The 17,444-nt window shown below is 50.7% G+C and overlaps 2 protein-coding genes across 2 annotated transcripts in view; one reads left to right on the forward strand and one right to left on the reverse strand.

Moving 5' to 3' along the window:
* Positions 1-17,444, forward strand: part of LOC122558013 (ciliogenesis and planar polarity effector 1-like) — a 445,779-nt gene that overhangs the window by 335,367 nt on the left and 92,968 nt on the right. The gene's annotated exons all lie outside the window — the stretch shown is intronic.
* spef2 (sperm flagellar and cilia associated 2) overlaps positions 1-17,444 on the reverse strand; it is an 894,484-nt gene that overhangs the window by 7,023 nt on the left and 870,017 nt on the right. The window contains exons 33-37 of the mRNA XM_087994173.1: positions 12,775-12,957; positions 8,839-8,931; positions 3,672-3,848; positions 2,686-2,868; positions 457-579 (exon numbers count right to left, since the gene is read on the reverse strand). Of these exons, the coding sequence (XP_087850299.1) occupies positions 457-579; positions 2,686-2,868; positions 3,672-3,848; positions 8,839-8,931; positions 12,775-12,957 (759 nt within the window). The remainder of the gene's footprint in view (positions 1-456; positions 580-2,685; positions 2,869-3,671; positions 3,849-8,838; positions 8,932-12,774; positions 12,958-17,444) is intronic.

The raw sequence follows: 17,444 nt of genomic DNA on the forward strand, positions 1-17,444 counted from the left end.
ACACAGAGAGAGAGAGAGAGATACACACAGAGAGAGAGAGAGAGATACACACAGAGAGAGAGAGAGAGAGAGTTACACAGAGAGAGAGAAAGAGAGAGAGAGATACACAGAGAGAGAGAGAGAGAGATACACAGAGAGAGAGAGAGAGAGAGAGAGATACACAGGGAGAGAGAGAGAGAGAGATACACAGAGAGAGAGAGAGATACACAGGGAGAGAGAGAGAGAGATACACAGAGAGAGAGAGAGAGAGAGATACACAGAGAGAGAGAGAGTGAGAGATACAGGGAGAGAGAGAGATACAGAGAGAGAGATACACAGATAGAGAGAGAGAGATATATACAGAGAGAAAGAGAGAGTGAGATAGAGAGAGAGAGAGAGACAGACAGACAGACAGAGACAGAGAGAGATAGAGACAAAGGCAGGCAGACAATGAGAATGACAGAGGTCTCTCCTTACAGGCAGGGTAAATTTGAGAGGATTATTTATCAGGTCCATGATGAACGGATGCCTCAGTAAAATCTGAAATGGAACAGCTTCAAAGTTCTTTGATCCCAAGTCTTTGTACACCTGAGTTAATTGCTGCAAGAGAAAAGAAAGGGTCAGAGTGAGTGCTTTGTTTGGGAATGACAGAGAACATCACAATCAGCAAATGCAAGGGAACCTCGTCATCCGCTGGGGTCTGGTGAGCTGACCATGGCTGGGTATGCCTGTGTGTCTGCTCAGGCAGGACAGGCCATGGCACAGGACATCACCCAGTGAACTGACAAACACTGGCACTCCCAAAAAAAACTAGCAGCAGCAGCCGGCCATTCGGCCCTTTAAACCAGCCACATCCTTCAGTATGGCCACGGCTGATCCTCTATTTCAATGTCATAATCCTGATTTGCTCCCTCGGCAAATCACTTTCATAGAACACAGAACATCGAACAATCCAGCGCAGAACAGGCCCTTCGGCCCTCGATGTTGCGCCGACCTGTGAACTATTCTCAGCTCGTCCCCCTACACTATCCCAAAATCATCCATGTGCTTATCTAAGGATTGTTTAAATCTCCCTAATGTGGCTGAGTTAACTACATTAGGAGGTGGGGCATTCCACACCCTTACCACTCTCTGAGTAAAGAACCTGCCTCTGCCATCTGTCTTAAATCTATCATCCCTCAATTTGTAGCTATACCCCCTCATACAAGCTGACATCATCATCCTAGGAAAAAGACTTTCACTGTCTACCCTGTCTAATCCTCTATCATCTTGTATGTCTCTATCAAACCCCCTTTTAGCCTTAGATTAGATTACATTAGATTACAGTGTGGAAACAGGCCCTTCGGCCCAACAAGTCCACACCGACCCGCCGAAGCGAAACCCACCCATACCCCTACATTTACCCCTTACCTAACACTGCGGGCAATTTAACATGGCCAATTCACCTGACCTGCACATCTTTGGGCTGCGGGAGGAAACCGGAGCACCCGGAGGAAACCCAGGCAGACACGGGGAGAACGTGCAAACTCCACACAGTCAGTCGCCTGAGGCGGGAATTGAACCCGGGTCTCAGGCGCTGTGAGGCAGCAGTGCTAACCACTGTGCCACCGTGCCGCCCTTCTTCTCTCCAATGAGAACAGACCCAAGTCTCTCAGCCTTTCCTCATATGTGTTTGTCATTCTTTTTCCTTTTACCAGGAACGGACCTCCTTTGTAAGAATGGAACCATTCCTGTAAACCACCCCCATACTCTCTCCGAACCACTCACATCTTCCCTATAACGTGGCCCCCACAACTGTCCCCAATCCTCCAGCTGGGGTCAAACAGAGTCTTGTACAAGTTCCCCATCACCTCCTCGCTCTTGTACTCTCTGCCCCTATTAATAAAGCTGAGGACACTGTGTGATTTATTCCCTGCTCTCTCCATGTATCCTGACACCTTCAATGATCTGTGCACATACACACCCAGCTCCCCCTGCCCCTGCCCCTGCCCCTGCCCCTGCCCCTGCCCCTGCCCCTGCTCTTGCTCCTGCCCCCCCAATCTCAGGGTTCAGTGATCAATCACAGGACTTAGTGATCAATCATAGGGTTCAGTGACCAATCACAGTACTCAGTGACCAATCTCAGGGTTCAGTGATCAATCACAGGACTCAGTGACCAATCTCAGGTTCAGTGACCAATCTCAGGACTTAGTTACCAATCACAGGGTTCAGTGACCAATCACAGTACTCAGTGACCAATCTCAGGGTTCAGTGACCAATCACTGGACTCAGTGGCCAATCACAGGGTTCAGTGACCAATCACAGAACTCAGTGACCAATCTCAGGGTTCAGTGATCAATCACAGGACTCAGTGACCAATCTCAGGGTTCAGTGATCAATCACAGGACTCAGTGACCAATCTCACGTTCAGTGACCAATCTCAGGACTCAGTGACCAATCACAGGGTTTAGTGACCAATCACAGGGTTCACTGACCAATCACAGGACTCAGTGACCAATCACAGCGTTCACTGACCAATCACAGGACTCAGTGACCAATCACAGCGTTCAGTGACCAATCACTGGACTCAGTGACCAATCACAGGGTTCAGTGACCAATCACTGGACTCAGTGATCAATCACAGGGTTCAGTGAGTATGACCTGTAGTGAGTGACCGGTAACTCCTTGCTACAGGAGTGAAGCCTGTATCTCTGTCGTGTTACCTACCTTGCAGTAAAGCTGTTCTGTTTCATACTTGTTGCTATGGCGATGCGTGTCCTCAGTCTTGGCAACCCCATGGGTCAGGATCTGAAACAGTGCGTATATTGGCACCATCTCAGCTTCATCAGGAGGGGCATCGAGAACACTTGGACTCTCCCTTACAGACGGCCGATCAATATATGGTTCAGACTGGATCAGAAGATTATAAATGGATTGTCGTTAAATTGGTCTCTACTCTTTTAAACCGAAAGTAAAGCTCTCTCTAGACTGTCCCCCCATCAAACACTCCCAGGACAGGGACAGCACGGGGTTAGATACAGAGTAAAGCTCCCTCTGCACGGTCCCCCCATCAAACACTCCCAGGACAGGGACAGCACGGGGTTAGATACAGAGTAAAGCTCCCTCTACACTGTCCCCATCAAACACTCCCAGCACGGGGTTAGATACAGAGTAAAGCTCCCTCTACACTGTCCCCATCAAACACTCCCAGCACGGGGTTAGATACAGAGTAAAGCTCCCCCTGCACTGTCCCCCATCAACCACCCCCAGGGACAGAGACAGCACGGGGTTAGATACAGAGTAAAGCTTCCTCTACACTGTCCCCCATCAATCACCCCCAGGGACAGAGACAGCACGGGGTTAGATACAGAGTAAAGCTCCCTCTACACTGTCCCCCAACAACCACCCCCAGGGACAGAGACAGCACGGGGTTAGATACAGAGTAAAGCTTCCTCTACACTGTCCCCCATCAATCACCCCCAGGGACAGAGACAGCACGGGGTTAGATACAGAGTAAAGCTCCCTCTACACTGTCCCCCATCAACCACCCCCAGGGACAGAGACAGCACGGGGTTAGATACAGAGTAAAGCTTCCTCTACACTGTCCCCCATCAATCACCCCCAGGGACAGAGACAGCACGGGGTTAGATACAGAGTAAAGCTGCCTCTACACTGTCCCCCATCACACACTCCCAGCAGAGGACAGTGCTCACCCAGAGTGTGGTGGAGTCTGGCTCTGGATTCCAGGTCAGGGTTGTTCCTGCAGCCAGACTGAGTGACCGGTGGAATCCCTGGGCTGGGTCACGGTGAGCTGCAAAGTACAGCAGCATGTTGTTGTATTCCAGTTCGGGCGGAGAGCGGCTCTCGTCAGCAAACAGAGTGAAGAAAGCCTAGAGCCAAACAGGCAGTGTGTGAGAGATCCGCACGCCGAGAGGGGAATGCCAGCACATGGAGCAGATAGAGGGTAGAGGCACAGGTAAGGGAGAGGGGAGGGGGGCGAGGGTGAGGCACAGGTAAGGGAGAGGGGAGAGGGGCGAGGGTAAGGCACAGGTAAGGGAGAGGGGAGAGGGGCGAGGGTAGAGGCACAGGTAAGGGAGAGGGGAGAGGGTGAGGCACAGGTAATGGAGAGGGGAGGGGGCGAGAGTGAGGCACAGGGAAAGGATGTCCAGTTAAAAGGCAGCTTGGAGACAGTACTGAGTATAGACAAAGGGCTGGGGTATATAGTACTGTGTGTGGTGTCGGGGGTGTGGGTGGGTCGGGGTTATGGGAAACAGTAATGGTGTACGGTACCACATCATGTTCTACAGGAGTTTGACACAGACAAATCATAATCTGCTGTTACAAACAAAAACAGAAATTGCTGGAGAAATTGTGCAGCTTTGGCCGAATTTTTAGTTTGCAATGGCAGGCCACCGGACTCAAAACATTGACTCTCCCTCTCTCTCCCCCCCCCCCCCCCCCCGCCCCACAGATGCTGCCAGAGCTGCTGAGTTTCTCCAGCGTTTTCTGTCCTTGTTGTTTCAGACCTGTGGCACCTGCAGGCTTTGCTTCCCTCTGCTGTTGTTGCACTTAAGTTCACCTCTTGATGAAGCTGAGGTTGTTATTATCCTGACCCTTCCAACCACTTCAACCAGTTGTGCACGTACACCCCCAGGTCTCTTTGCTCTTGAATTCTCTTCAGTCTTGTATTCTTTATTTCCCATTCCCTCTACACATTCTTCATGCCAAATTAATGCTCTCCCCACCTTTCACTGTCACTTGTCTGCCAACAGCTTTTCCTCATAGTTGTCCTTTTGGAATTCCACACTACTCTCCTCACAGTTCACAATGCTCCTTTCAATATCTTGTTGATCTCCCAGCCGCTCCATTTTGTTTTAGAGATTAATCCATGCGATGGGGGCGATGCTGGCCAGGCCAGTATTTACTGCCCGTCCCTAGTTGCCCCTTGAGAAGGTGGGGGTGAGTTGCCTTCTTGACCCGCTGCAGTCCAGGTGAAGTGGATTGATACACAATGCCCTGAGGGAGGGAATTCCAGGATTCTGACCCAGTGACACTGAAGGAACAGCGATATATTTCTGACTCAGGATGGTGAGGGGCTTGGAGGGGAACTTGCAGGGGGTGGTGTTCCCATGTATCTGCTGCCCTTGTCCTTCTAGATGGAAGTGGTCATGGGGTTTGGAAGGTGCTGTCTGAGGACCTTTGGTGAGTTTCTGCAGTGCATCTTGTAGCTGGTACACACTGCTGCTACTGAGGGTCGGTGGGGGAGGGAGGGGATGTTTGTGGATGTGGTGCCAATCAAGCGGCTGCTTTGTCCTGGATGGTGTCGAGCTTCTTGAGTGTTGTTGGAGCTGCCCCCATCCAGGGAAAGCAGGGAGTATTCCATCACCCTCCTGCCTTGTACCTTGTAGATGGTGGATAGGCTTTGGGGAGTCAGGAGGTGAGTTACTCATCGCAGTATTCCCAGCCTCTGACCTGCTCTCATAGCCACTCTTTTTATGTGGTCAGTCCAGTTGAGTTTCTGGTCAATGGAAAGCCCAAGGATGTTGATAGTGGGGGATTCAGTCAAGAGACGGTGGTCAGATTGTCTCTTATTGGTGATGGTCATAGCCTGGCATTTGTGTAGCACGAATATTACTTGCCACTTGCCAAGCCTGGATATTGTGCAGCTCTTGTATTAGAACATGGACTGCTTCAGTATCTGAAGAGTTGTGAACGGTGCTGAACATTGTGCGATCATCAGGGAACATCCCCACTTCTGACCTTATGGTGGAGGGAAGGTCATTGATGAAGCAGCTGAAGGTGGTTGGGCCGAGGACACTCCCCTGAGGGACTCCTGCAGCGATGTCCTGGAGCTGAGATGACTGATCTCCAACAATTACAATCATCTCCCTATGTGTCAGGTATGACTCTAACCACTAGAGAGTTTTCAAAGCTTGGGAGAAAATTTGTAGCTCGGGTGCTCGTTGTTGTGGTTCTGTTCGCCGAGCTGGGAATTTGTGTTGCAGACGTTTCGACCCCTGTCTAGGTGACATCCTCAGTGCTTGGGAGTCTCCTGTGAAGCGCTTCTGTGATGTTTCCTCCAGCATTTATAGTGGTTTGTCTCTGCCACTTCCGGTTGTCAGTTCCAGCTGTCCGCTGCAGTGGCCAGTATATTGGGTCCAGGTCGATGTGCTTATTGATTGAATCAGTGGATGAGTGCCATGCCTCGAGGAATTCCCTGGCTGTTCTCTGTTTGGCTTGTCCTAGAATAATAGTGTTGTCCCAGTCGAACTCATGTTGCTTGTCATCTGCGTGTGTGGCTACTAAGGATAGCTGGTCATGTCGTTTCGTGGCTAGTTGGTGTTCATGGATGCGGATCGTTAGCTGTGTTTTGTGCAGTCCTTGCATGGGATTTTGTACACTACATTAGTTTTGCTCATGCTGGGTATCGGGTCCTTCGTTCTGGTGAGTTGTTGTCTGAGCGTGGCTGTTGGTTTGTGTGCTGTTATAAGTCCTAGTGGTCGCAGTAGTCTGGCTGTCAGTTCGGAAATGCTTTTGATGTATGGTAGTGTGGCTAGTCCTTTGGGTTGTGGCATGTCCTCATTCCGTTGTCTTTCCCTTAGGCATCTGTTGATGAAATTACGGGGGTATCCGTTTTTGGCGAATACATTGTAGAGGTGTTCTTAGAACATAGAATATAGACCAATACAGCACAGAACAGGCCCTTCTGTTGTGCCGAACATTTGTCCTAGCTTAAGCTTCCTCTTTTTGCAGTTCTGGTGTACTGCAGTGTGTTGTGGCCCTTTTGAATAGTGTCTTGATGCAACTTCTTTTGTGTGTGTTGGGGTGGTTGATTTCGTAGTTCAGGACTTGGTCTGTGTGTGTGGATTTCCTGTATACCTTTGTGGTGAATTCTCCATTAGAGAAACTACTGGACCTGTGCCTCACAGCACACTTCACATTCAACAACCAAATATATGAACAAATCAACGGCACACCCATGGGCTCACCCATCTCTGGACTCATAGCAGAAGCGGTAATACAAAGGTTAGAACAAACAGTCTTACTGCAGATTCAACCCAAACTCTGGGTCAGATATGTGGATGACACCTTTGTAATCCTTAAAAACACAGAAATAGAGAACACACACTGGATCATCAACGCCACACTCACAGGAATCCGATTCACTAGAGAGGAAGAAAAGGACAACCAACTCCCATTCCTAGACGTGATGGTATAGAGAACACCGAACGGAGAATTCACTACAAAGGTATACAGGAAAGCCTCACACTCAGACCAAGTCCTGAACTATGAGAGAAACCACCCCAACACACACAAAAGGAGTTGCATCAAGACACTGTTCAAAAGAGCCACAACACACTGCAGTACACCAGAACTGCAAAAAGAGGAAGAAGAACACCTATACAATGTATTCGCCAAAAACGGATACCCGCGCAATTTCATCAACAGATGCCTATGGGAAAGACAACGGAATGAGGACATGCCACAACCCAAAGGACTAGCCACACTACCATACATCAAAAACATTTCTGAACTGACAGCCAGACTGCTGCGACCACAAGGACTCATAACAGCACACAAACCAACAGCCACCCTCAGACAACAACTCACCAGGACAAAGGACCCGATACCCAGCATGAGCAAAACTAATGTAGTGTACAAAATCCCATGCAAGGACTGCACAAAACACTACATAGGACAAACAGGAAGACAGCTAACGGTCCGCATCTATGAACATCAACTAGCCACGAAATGATACGACCAGCTATCCTTAGTAGCCACACACACAGATGACAAGCAACATGAGTTCGACTGGGACCACACTACTATTATAGGACAAGCCAAACAGAGAACAGCCAGGGAATTCCTAGAGGCATGGCACTCATCCACAGATTCAATTAACAAGCACATCGACCTGGACCCAATATATCGACCACTGCAGCGGACAGCTGAAACTGACAACCGGAAGCAGCAGGGACAGACCACTATAAATGCCGGTGGAAACACCACAGAAGCGCTTCACAGGAGGCTCCCAAGCACTGAGGATGTCACCTAGACAGGGGACGAAACGTCTGCAACACAAATTCCCAGCTCGGCGAACAGACCACAACAACTAGAGAGTTTGCCCCCTGACACCCACTGATTCCAGATTCTGGATCAGTGGTGCTGGAAGAGCACAGCAATTCAGGCAGCATCCGAGGACAGGCAAAATCGACGTTTCGGGCAAAAGCCCTTCATCAGGAATAAAGGCAGAGAGCCTGAAGCGTGGAGAGATAAGCTAGAGGAGGGTGGGGGTGGGGAGAGAGTGGCATAGAGTACAATAGGTCAGTGGGGAAGGAGATGAAGGTGATAGGTCAGGGAGGAGAGGGTGGAGTGGATAGGTGGAAAAGGAGCTGGGCAGGTCAGACAAGTCCGGACAAGTCCGGACAAGTCAGGGGATCGAGTTGCTGGAGGTTAGAAACTAGGATGAGGTGGGGGAAGGGGAAATGAGGAAACTGTTGAAGTCCACATTGATGCCTGGGGTTGAAGTGTTCCGAGGCGGAAGATGAGGCGTTCTTCCTCCAGGCGTCTGGTGGTGAGGGAGCGGCGGTGAAGGAGGCCCAGCACCTCCATATCCTCGGCAGAGTGGGAGGGGGAGTTGAAATGTTGGGCCACGGGGCGATTTGGTTGATTGGTTGACCCACTGATTCCAGTTTTGCTCGGGATCCTTGTTGTCACATTTGGTCAAATGCAGCTTTGATGGCAGGGGCTGTCCCTCTCCCCTCAGTGGGAAGTGAGGGTGGGAAATAGAACCTCTGGGCAAAGGATGTCAGGCAATGTTTAAGGAAGGTGAGGTACTGAGGCTGAGGTGATGGTGGGGTCTGCTGAAGGGAACTGTACCTGCTTGAGTTGCTTCAGCCTCTGGAAGGGGAGAGGGGCTGTCGGATCATCTGGTGGCTCAAACTCATCGTCCCCCTGAAACCACAGCTCTATCTGCAATCAGAAACCAACAAGAGTTAGAACCGAGAGAGACTGAGGGAACACGATATGGGAGAAGGGGACAGAGACACAAAGATGGAGGGAGAGTGGTCGATGGGTAGTCGGGTTTTCAAAGTACAATCCACCTTACCAAGAGGTTCCTGACTGGGAATCAGATCCTCATTTGTGAACAGAATGGGTGAGGGGGAGGGACTGACTACTGCGATGCACATGGGGAACAGCAAATGTGTCTGATTACCTAGTCTTGCTTCTGTGTCGTGAACCTGTGTACTGCTCCTGTGTAAGTATAACTCTGCAGCTCTCGGTACTGGGTGAAAGTGAGGGCTGCAGATGCTGGAGATCAGAGTCAAGATTAGAGTGGTGCTGGAAAAGCACAGCAGGTCAGGCAGCATCCGAGGAGCAGGAAAATTGACGTTTCAGGCAGGAGCCCTTTGATGAAGGGTTTTTGCCCGAAACATCGATTTACCCGTTCCTCGGACGCTGCCTGACCTGCTGTACTTCTCCAGCACCACTCTAATCTCAGCTGTCTGTACTGGGCCTGTCTTCTGCAGCCATTCACTCTCATTGACAAGTTTCACTGGTTTGGCATTTGGTAGGGTCTGTGTGGACACCCGGTCAGAAAAACACCCTTCTTCAACCATCCTCTGTCTTCTATAGCCAAGCCAATTTGTATCCAACTTACTAACTCACTGTGAATCCATGTGACATAACCTTCTGGACCAGTCTACCACGTGGAACCTCCTCAAATGCTTCGGTAAAGTTCATGAAGACACCATCCCCACCTTCGTCAATCATCTTCATCAGTTCCATTAAAAACTCAGTCAAATTTATGGAGGCCTGCACTGACTACCTGTAATAAGCTGACTCTTCTCCAAATGTGAGTAACTCCTGCCCCTGAGATTCTTCTCCAATAACCTCCTGACCACTGAGGTAAGGCTCACTAGCCAACCATTTCCTGAATTATCCCTGTGGACTTTCTTAAACAAAGGGACAACATTGACTATTCTCCAGCCTTCTGGGACTTTGCCTATGGTTAAAGAGGATACAAAAATCAGCATGTAGGTTTGCTCGCTGAGCTGGAAAGTTTCTTTTCAGACGTTTCATCACCATTCTAGGTAACATCATCAGCGAGCCTCTGGTGAAGCACTATGTTCTGACCTGTTTTCTATTTGTGTGTCTTGATCTGTTAAGTTGGGTGATAACATTTCCAGTTTGGGGTCCAAATCAATGTGTTTATTAATGGAGTTTCGGTTTGAATGCCTGGCCTTGAGGAATTCCCATGCGTGTCTGTTTCACCTGTCCTAGGATGTATGTGTCGCCCCAGTCAAAGTGGTGTCCTTCCCCGTCCTTATGTAAGGATGTAGTGAGAGTGGGTCAGGCCTTTTCATGTCTTTTGGTGGCTAGTTCCCTGCCCGTCTGTCCGATGTGGTGTTTGTTACAGTCCATACAGGGTATTTTGTAAATGACATTCGTTTCGCTGGCTGTTGGTACAGGGTCCTTTAGGTTCATCGGTAACTGTTTCAGTGTGTTGGTAGGTTGGTAGGGATATAATGATGCCAAGGTTTCTGCACAACACGCCCTGAGACTCTAGCCACACTACCATACATCAAAGACATCTCAGAGATGATTACCAGACTACTCCGATCCCTTGACATCATAGTAACCCACAAACCTACCAACACACTGAAACAGCTACTGATGAACCTAAAGGACCCTGTACCAACAGCCAGTGAAACGAATCTCATTTACAAAATACCATGCAAGGACTGTAACAAACACGACATTGGACAAACAGGCAGGAAACTAGCCACCAGGATACATGAACATCAACTAGCCACAACACGACATGACCCTCTCTCACTAGTATCCTCACATACGGATGAGGAAGGACGCCACTTCGACTGGGACAACACATCCATCCTCGGACAAGCCAAACAGAGACACGCACGATAATTCCTAGAGGCCTGGCGTTCCAAACGGAACTCCATCAATAAACATATCGATTTGGTCCCCATTTACCAACCTCTGAGAAAAAGACAGGAAATTATATCACCCATCTTAACAGACCAAGACACACACATAGAAAGCAGGACAGAATACCAGTGCTTCAACTAGAGGTTCACTGAAGATGTTACCTAGTATGGTGACGAAACGTCAGAAAACAAACCTTCCAGCTCAGCGAGCAAACCCACAACCTGAACCTCAACCTGAGCTACAAATCTTCTCAAAAATCACAAGGATATAAATATCTCTGTCAAAGCTCCAGTAAGCTCCTGCCTTACCACCCTCAATGTTCTGGAATTGTTCCCATCAGGCTCTGGGGATTCATTTACCTTAATGTTTGTCAATACAGCCAATACTTCCTCCTCCTAAATATTGACTTGTCCTAGAATATCAATGTACCCTCCCTAAACCTAACCTCATCCATGTCCTTCCCATCAGTGAATACCAATGTGATGTATTCATTAAGGACCTCACTTCCTTGCCCTGACACCATGCATAAATTCCCTCCTTTGTCCTCAAGTGGATCTACCCTTCCCCTAGATACATTCTTGCTCCTAAAATGCCTTGGGACTTTTCTTCATCCTACTTGCTAAGGATATTTCAGGGTCGAGAGTGTGGTGCTGGAAAAGCACAGCAGGTCAGGCAGCATCCGAGGAGCAGGAGAATCAATATTTTGGGCATAAGCATTTCATCAGGACATTCCTGATGAAGAGCTTATGCCCGAAACATTGACTCTCCTGCTCCTTAGATGCTGCCTGACCTGCTGTGCTTTTCCAGCACCTCACTCTCGACTCTGATCTCCAGCATCTGCAGTCCTCACTTTTTCCCATAGTCCCTTCTAAAACTCTTAATTCCTCACTTAAGTTCCCTTCAGCTTCCTTTACATTCCTTAGGGGGTGAATTTTAGAAACTTAGTTTCCCAAAACTTAGAGATGCTTCCTTTCACTTTTTGATTAAACTTTCAATATCTTTTCTCATCCAGGGTAGCCAAACCTTGCCGTTCTTTACCTGCATCCTCTTTGTGGATTGTATTATACAGGGCCTTGTATGAGGACCCTGTATTTTGACCGTGTATTGTGGGTCTTGTGTTGCAGGGCTGTGATTGTGTACATGTGCTTCAAATTGTGTTTTGATCCTGTGTTAAGTGTGGGATGTGGGACCCAGTATTTATTACCCCGTCCCTAGTTGCCCCTTGTGAAGGTGGGGGTGAGCTGCCTTCTCTTCCCGCTGCAGTCCACGGGCTGTCGGGTGACCCACAATGCCCTGAGGGAGGGAATTCCAGGATTCTGACCCAGCGATAGTGAAGGAACGGGCGATATATTTCCAAGTCAGGATGGTGAGGGGCTTGGAGGGGAACTTGCAGGGGGTGGTGTTCCCATGTATCTGCTGCCCTTGTCCTTCTAGATGGAAGTGGTCGTGGGTTTGGAAGGTGCTGTCTGAGGATCTTTGGTGAGTTTCTGCAGGGTATCTTGTAGCTGGTACACACTGCTGCTACTGAGCGTCGGTGGGGGAGGGAGGGGATGTTTGTGGATGTGGTGCCAATCAAGTGAGGGCTGCTTTGTCCTGGATGGTGTTGAGCTTCTTAAGTGTTGTTGGAGCTGCCCCCATCCAGGGCAAGAGGGGAGTATTCCATCACCCTCCTGCATGGTGCTTTATAAATGGTTTGGAGTTGTGTTTCCTGACCTGTGTTGCCGGATTGCAGTATGAGTCCATGTTGTGGGCCTGTGCCAAAGGTCTGTGTGCCAGTTTAAGGTGGATGTCTGTGTTGCGGGTCTGAGTACATTGTACAGTCATCACAGCTGTGTCTTCAGACTCTGGGAGCTGTGACTTTACCTGATCATACTGTTCCTTTGTAACAAAGCCAGTATCTGCAACATCTACTGCCTGGAACCTTATCTTGGTATTGAGCAGTTCAGCAAGTGATGGATAAGGCCACGGCTGAGCAGCTGAGAGCAGGAATTGCCGCCAATCCAACAGATCTGACTCTGCAGTCAGTATCCTGGTAATATCCAACACCTTGGAAACAACAGAAAAGTGAAAGGCTCATGTACAGGCATCATCGGTGGCAGTCGAAGGTTAACAGCAGCTCAGAAACTGTTCATAATAATCCAGACCAAAGGGGTAGCCATGGGCACACGTATGGGCCCCAGTTATGCCTGTCTCTTTGTTGGCTACGTAGAGCAGTTGATCTTCCGTAATTACACCGGCACCACTCCCCACCTCTTCCTCCACTACATTGATGACTGCATTGCCGCCACCTCGTGCTCCCGCGAGGAGGTTGAGCAATTCATCAACTTCACCAACACATTCCACCCTGACCTTAAATTTACCTGGACCATCTCTGACACCTTCCTCCCCTTCCTGGACCTCTCCATCTCCATTAACGACGACCGACTTGACACTGACATTTTTTACAAACCTACCGACTCCCACAGCTACCTGGATTACACCTCTTCCCACCCTACCTCCTGCAAAAATGCCATCCTGTATTCCCAATTCCTCCGCCTCCGCCGTATCTGCTCCCAGGAGGAGCAGTTCCACCATAGAACACACCAGATGGCCTCCTTCTTGAAAGACCGCAATTTCCCTTCCCATGTGGTTAAAGATGCCCTCCAACGCATCTCGTCCACATCCCGCACCTCCGCCCCCAGACCCCACCCCTCCAACCGCAACAAGGACAGAACGCCCCTGGTGCTCACATACCACCCTACCAACCTTCACATAAACCAAATCATCCGCCGACATTTCCGCCACCTCCAAACAGACCCCACCACCAGGGATATATTTCCCTCCCCACCCCTCTCCGCCTTCCGCAAAGACCGTTCCCTCCGTGACTACCTGGTCAGGTCCACGCCCCCCTACGACCCACCCTCCCATCCTGGCACCTTCCCCTGCCACCGTAGGAACTGTAAAACCTGCGCCCACACCTCCCCCCTCACCTCTATCCAAAGCCCCAAAGGAGCCTTCCACATCCATCAAAGTTTTACCTGCACATCCACCAATATCATTTATTGTATCCGTTGCTCCCGATGAGGTCTCCTCTACATTGGGGAGACTGGGCGCCTCCTAGCAGAGCGCTTTAGGGAACATCTCCGGGACACCCGCACCAATCAACCACACCGCCCCGTGGCCCAACATTTCAACTCCCCTTCCCACTCTGCCAAGGACATGGAGGTCCTGGGCCTCCTTCACCGCTGCCCCCTCACCACCAGACGCCTGGAGGAAGAACGCCTCATCTTCCGCCTCGGAACACTTCAACCCCAGGGCATCAATGTGGACTTCAACAGCTTCCTCATTTCCCCTCCGCCCACCTTACCCCAGCTCCAACCTCCCAGCTCAGCACTGTCCTCATGACCTGTCCTACCGGCCAATCTCCCTTCCCACCCTTCCACTCCACCCTCCCCTCTGACCTATCACCTCCATCCCAACCCCCATTCACCTATTGTACTCTATGCTACTTTCTCCCCAGCCCCACCCCCCTCTCATTTATCTCCCCACTCTGCAGGCACCCCGCCTGTATTCCTGATGAAGGGCTTTTGCCCGAAATGTCGATTTTCCTGCTCCTTGGATGCTGCCTGACCTGCTGTGCTTTTCCAGCACCACTCTAATCTAGACATCAGTAGACGTACAGTCAGTAACACACGGCACTGGGGGGAGAGGGGTTTCTGAGTGACAGTGTGAGGGAGCTGGATTAACATCAGTAGAGATACTGTCAGTAACACAGGGCGCTGGGGGGGAGAGGGGTTACTGAGTGACAGTCTGATGGAGCTGGATTAATATCAGTAGAGATACAGTCAGTAACACAGGGCGCTAGCGGGGAGAGGGGTTACTGAGTGACAGTGTGAGGGAGCTGGATTAACAAAAGCAGAGATACAGTCAGTATCACAGGCCACTGGGGGGAGAGGGGTCACTGAGTGACAGTGTGAGGGAGCTGGATTAACATCAGTAGAGATACAGTCAGTAACACAGGGCGCTGGGGGGGAGAGGGGTTACTGAGTGACAGTGTTAGGGAGCTAGATTAACATCAGTAGGGATACAGTTAGTAACACAGAGCACTGGGGGGGAGAGGGGTTACTGAGTGACAGTGCGAGGGAGCTGGATTAACATCAGTAGAGATACTGTCAGTAACACAGGGCGCTGGGAGGGACAGGGGTTACTGAGTGACAGTGTGAGGGAGCTGGATTAACATCAGCAGAGATACAGTCAGTAACACAGGGTGCTGGCGGGGAGAGGGGTTACTGAGTGACAGTGTGAGGGAGCTGGATTAACATCAGTAGAGATACAGTCAGTAACACAGGGCGCTGGGGGGGAGAGGGGTTACTGAGTGACAGTGTGAGGGAGCTGGATTAACATCAGTAGGGATACAGTCAGTAACACAGGGCCCCGGGGGGGGGAGAGGGGTTACTGAGTGACAGTGTGAGGGAGCTGGATTAACATCAGTAGGGATACAGTCAGTAACACAGGGCACTGGGGGGGGGGGGGGGGGGGGGGAGAGGGGTTACTGAGTGACAGTGTGAGGGAGCTGGATTAACATCAGTAGGGATACAGTCAGTAACACAGGGCCCCGGGGGGGGGAGAGGGGTTACTGAGTGACAGTGTGAGGGAGCTGGATTAACATCAGTAGAGATACAGTCAGTAACACAGGGCACTGGGGGGGAGGGGGGTTACTGAGTGACAGTGTGAGGGAGCTGGATTAACATCAGTAGAGATACAGTCAGTAACACAGGGCAGTGGGGGGGAGGGGGGTTACTGAGTGACAGTGTGAGGGAGCTGGATTAACATCAGTAGGGATACAGTCAGTAACACAGGGCCCTGGGGGGAGAGGGGTCACTGAGTGACAGTGTGAGGGAGCTGGATTAACATCAGTAGAGATACAGTCAGTAACACAGGGCCCCGGGGGGGGGAGAGGGGTTACTGAGTGACAGTGTGAGGGAGCTGGATTAACATCAGCAGAGATACAGTCAGTAACACAGGGCACTGGGGGGGAGGGGGGTTACTGAGTGACAGTGTGAGGGAGCTGGATTAACATCAGTAGAGATACAGTCAGTATCACAGGCCACTGGGGGGAGGGGGGTTACTGAGTGACAGTGTGAGGGAGCTGGATTAACATCAGTAGAGATACAGTCAGTAACACAGGGCCCCGGGGGGGGAGAGGGGTCACTGAGTGACAGTGTGAGGGAGCTGGATTAATATCAGTAGGGATACAGTCAGTAACACAGGGCCCCGGGGGGGGGGGAGAGGGGTCACTGAGTGACAGTGTGAGGGAGCTGGATTAATATCAGTAGGGATACAGTCAGTAACACAGGGCGCTGGGGGGGGAGAGGGGTTACTGAGTGACAGTGTGAGGGAGCTGGATTAACATCAGTAGGGATACAGTCAGTAACACAGGGCGCTGGGGGGAGAGGGGTCACTGATTGACAGTGTGAGGGAGCTGGATTAACATCAGTGGAGTTACAGTCAGTAACACAGGGCCCTGGGGGGGGAGAGGGGTTACTGAGTGACAGTGTGAGGGAGCTGGATTAACATCAGTAGAGATACAGTCAGTAACACAGGGCACTGGGGGGGGGAGGGGGGTTACTGAGTGACAGTGTGTGGGAGCTGGATTAACATCAGTAGAGATACAGTCAGTAACACAGGGCCCCGGGGGGGGAGAGGGGCTACTGACAGTGTGAGGGAGCTGGATTAACATCAGTAGGGATACAGTCAGTAACACAGGGCGCTGGGGGGGGAGAGGGGTTACTGAGTGACAGTGTGAGGGAGCTGGATTAACATCAGTAGAGATACAGTCAGTAACACAGGGCCCTGGGGGGGAGAGGGGTTACTGAGTGACAGTGTGTGGGAGCTGGATTAACATCAGTAGAGATACAGTCAGTAACACAGGGCCCCGGGGGGGGAGAGGGGTTACTGAGTGACAGTGTGAGGGAGCTGGATTAACATCAGTAGGGATACAGTCAGTAACACAGGGCGCTGGGGGGGGGAGAGGGGTTACTGAGTGACAGTGTGAGGGAGCTGGATTAACATCAGTAGAGATACAGTCAGTAACACAGGGCCCTGGGGGGGAGAGGGGTTCCTGAGTGACAGTGTGTGGGAGCTGGATTAACATCAGTAGGGATACAGTCAGTAACACAGGGCCCCGGGGGGGAGAGGGGTTACTGAGTGACAGTGTGAGGGAGCTGGATTAACATCAGTAGGGATACAGTCAGTAACACAGGGCCCTGGGGGGGAGAGGGGTTACTGAGTGACAGTGTGAGGGAGCTGGATTAACATCAGTAGGGATACAGTCAGTGACACAGGGCCCTGGGGGGGGGAGAGGGGTTACTGAGTGACAGTGTGAGGGAGCTGGATTAACATCAGTAGAGATACAGTCAGTAACACAGGGCCCTGGGGGGGAGAGGGGTTACTGAGTGACAGTGTGTGGGAGCTGGATTAACATCAGTAGGGATACAGTCAGTAACACAGGGCCCCGGGGGGGGAGAGGGGTTACTGAGTGACAGTGTGAGGGA

This window comes from Chiloscyllium plagiosum, unplaced genomic scaffold, assembly GCF_037043375.1.
Source record: "Chiloscyllium plagiosum isolate Xiang-an unplaced genomic scaffold, Cpla_swu_hap1 HiC_scaffold_2, whole genome shotgun sequence".
Classification (NCBI taxonomy): Eukaryota; Metazoa; Chordata; class Chondrichthyes; order Orectolobiformes; family Hemiscylliidae; genus Chiloscyllium; species Chiloscyllium plagiosum.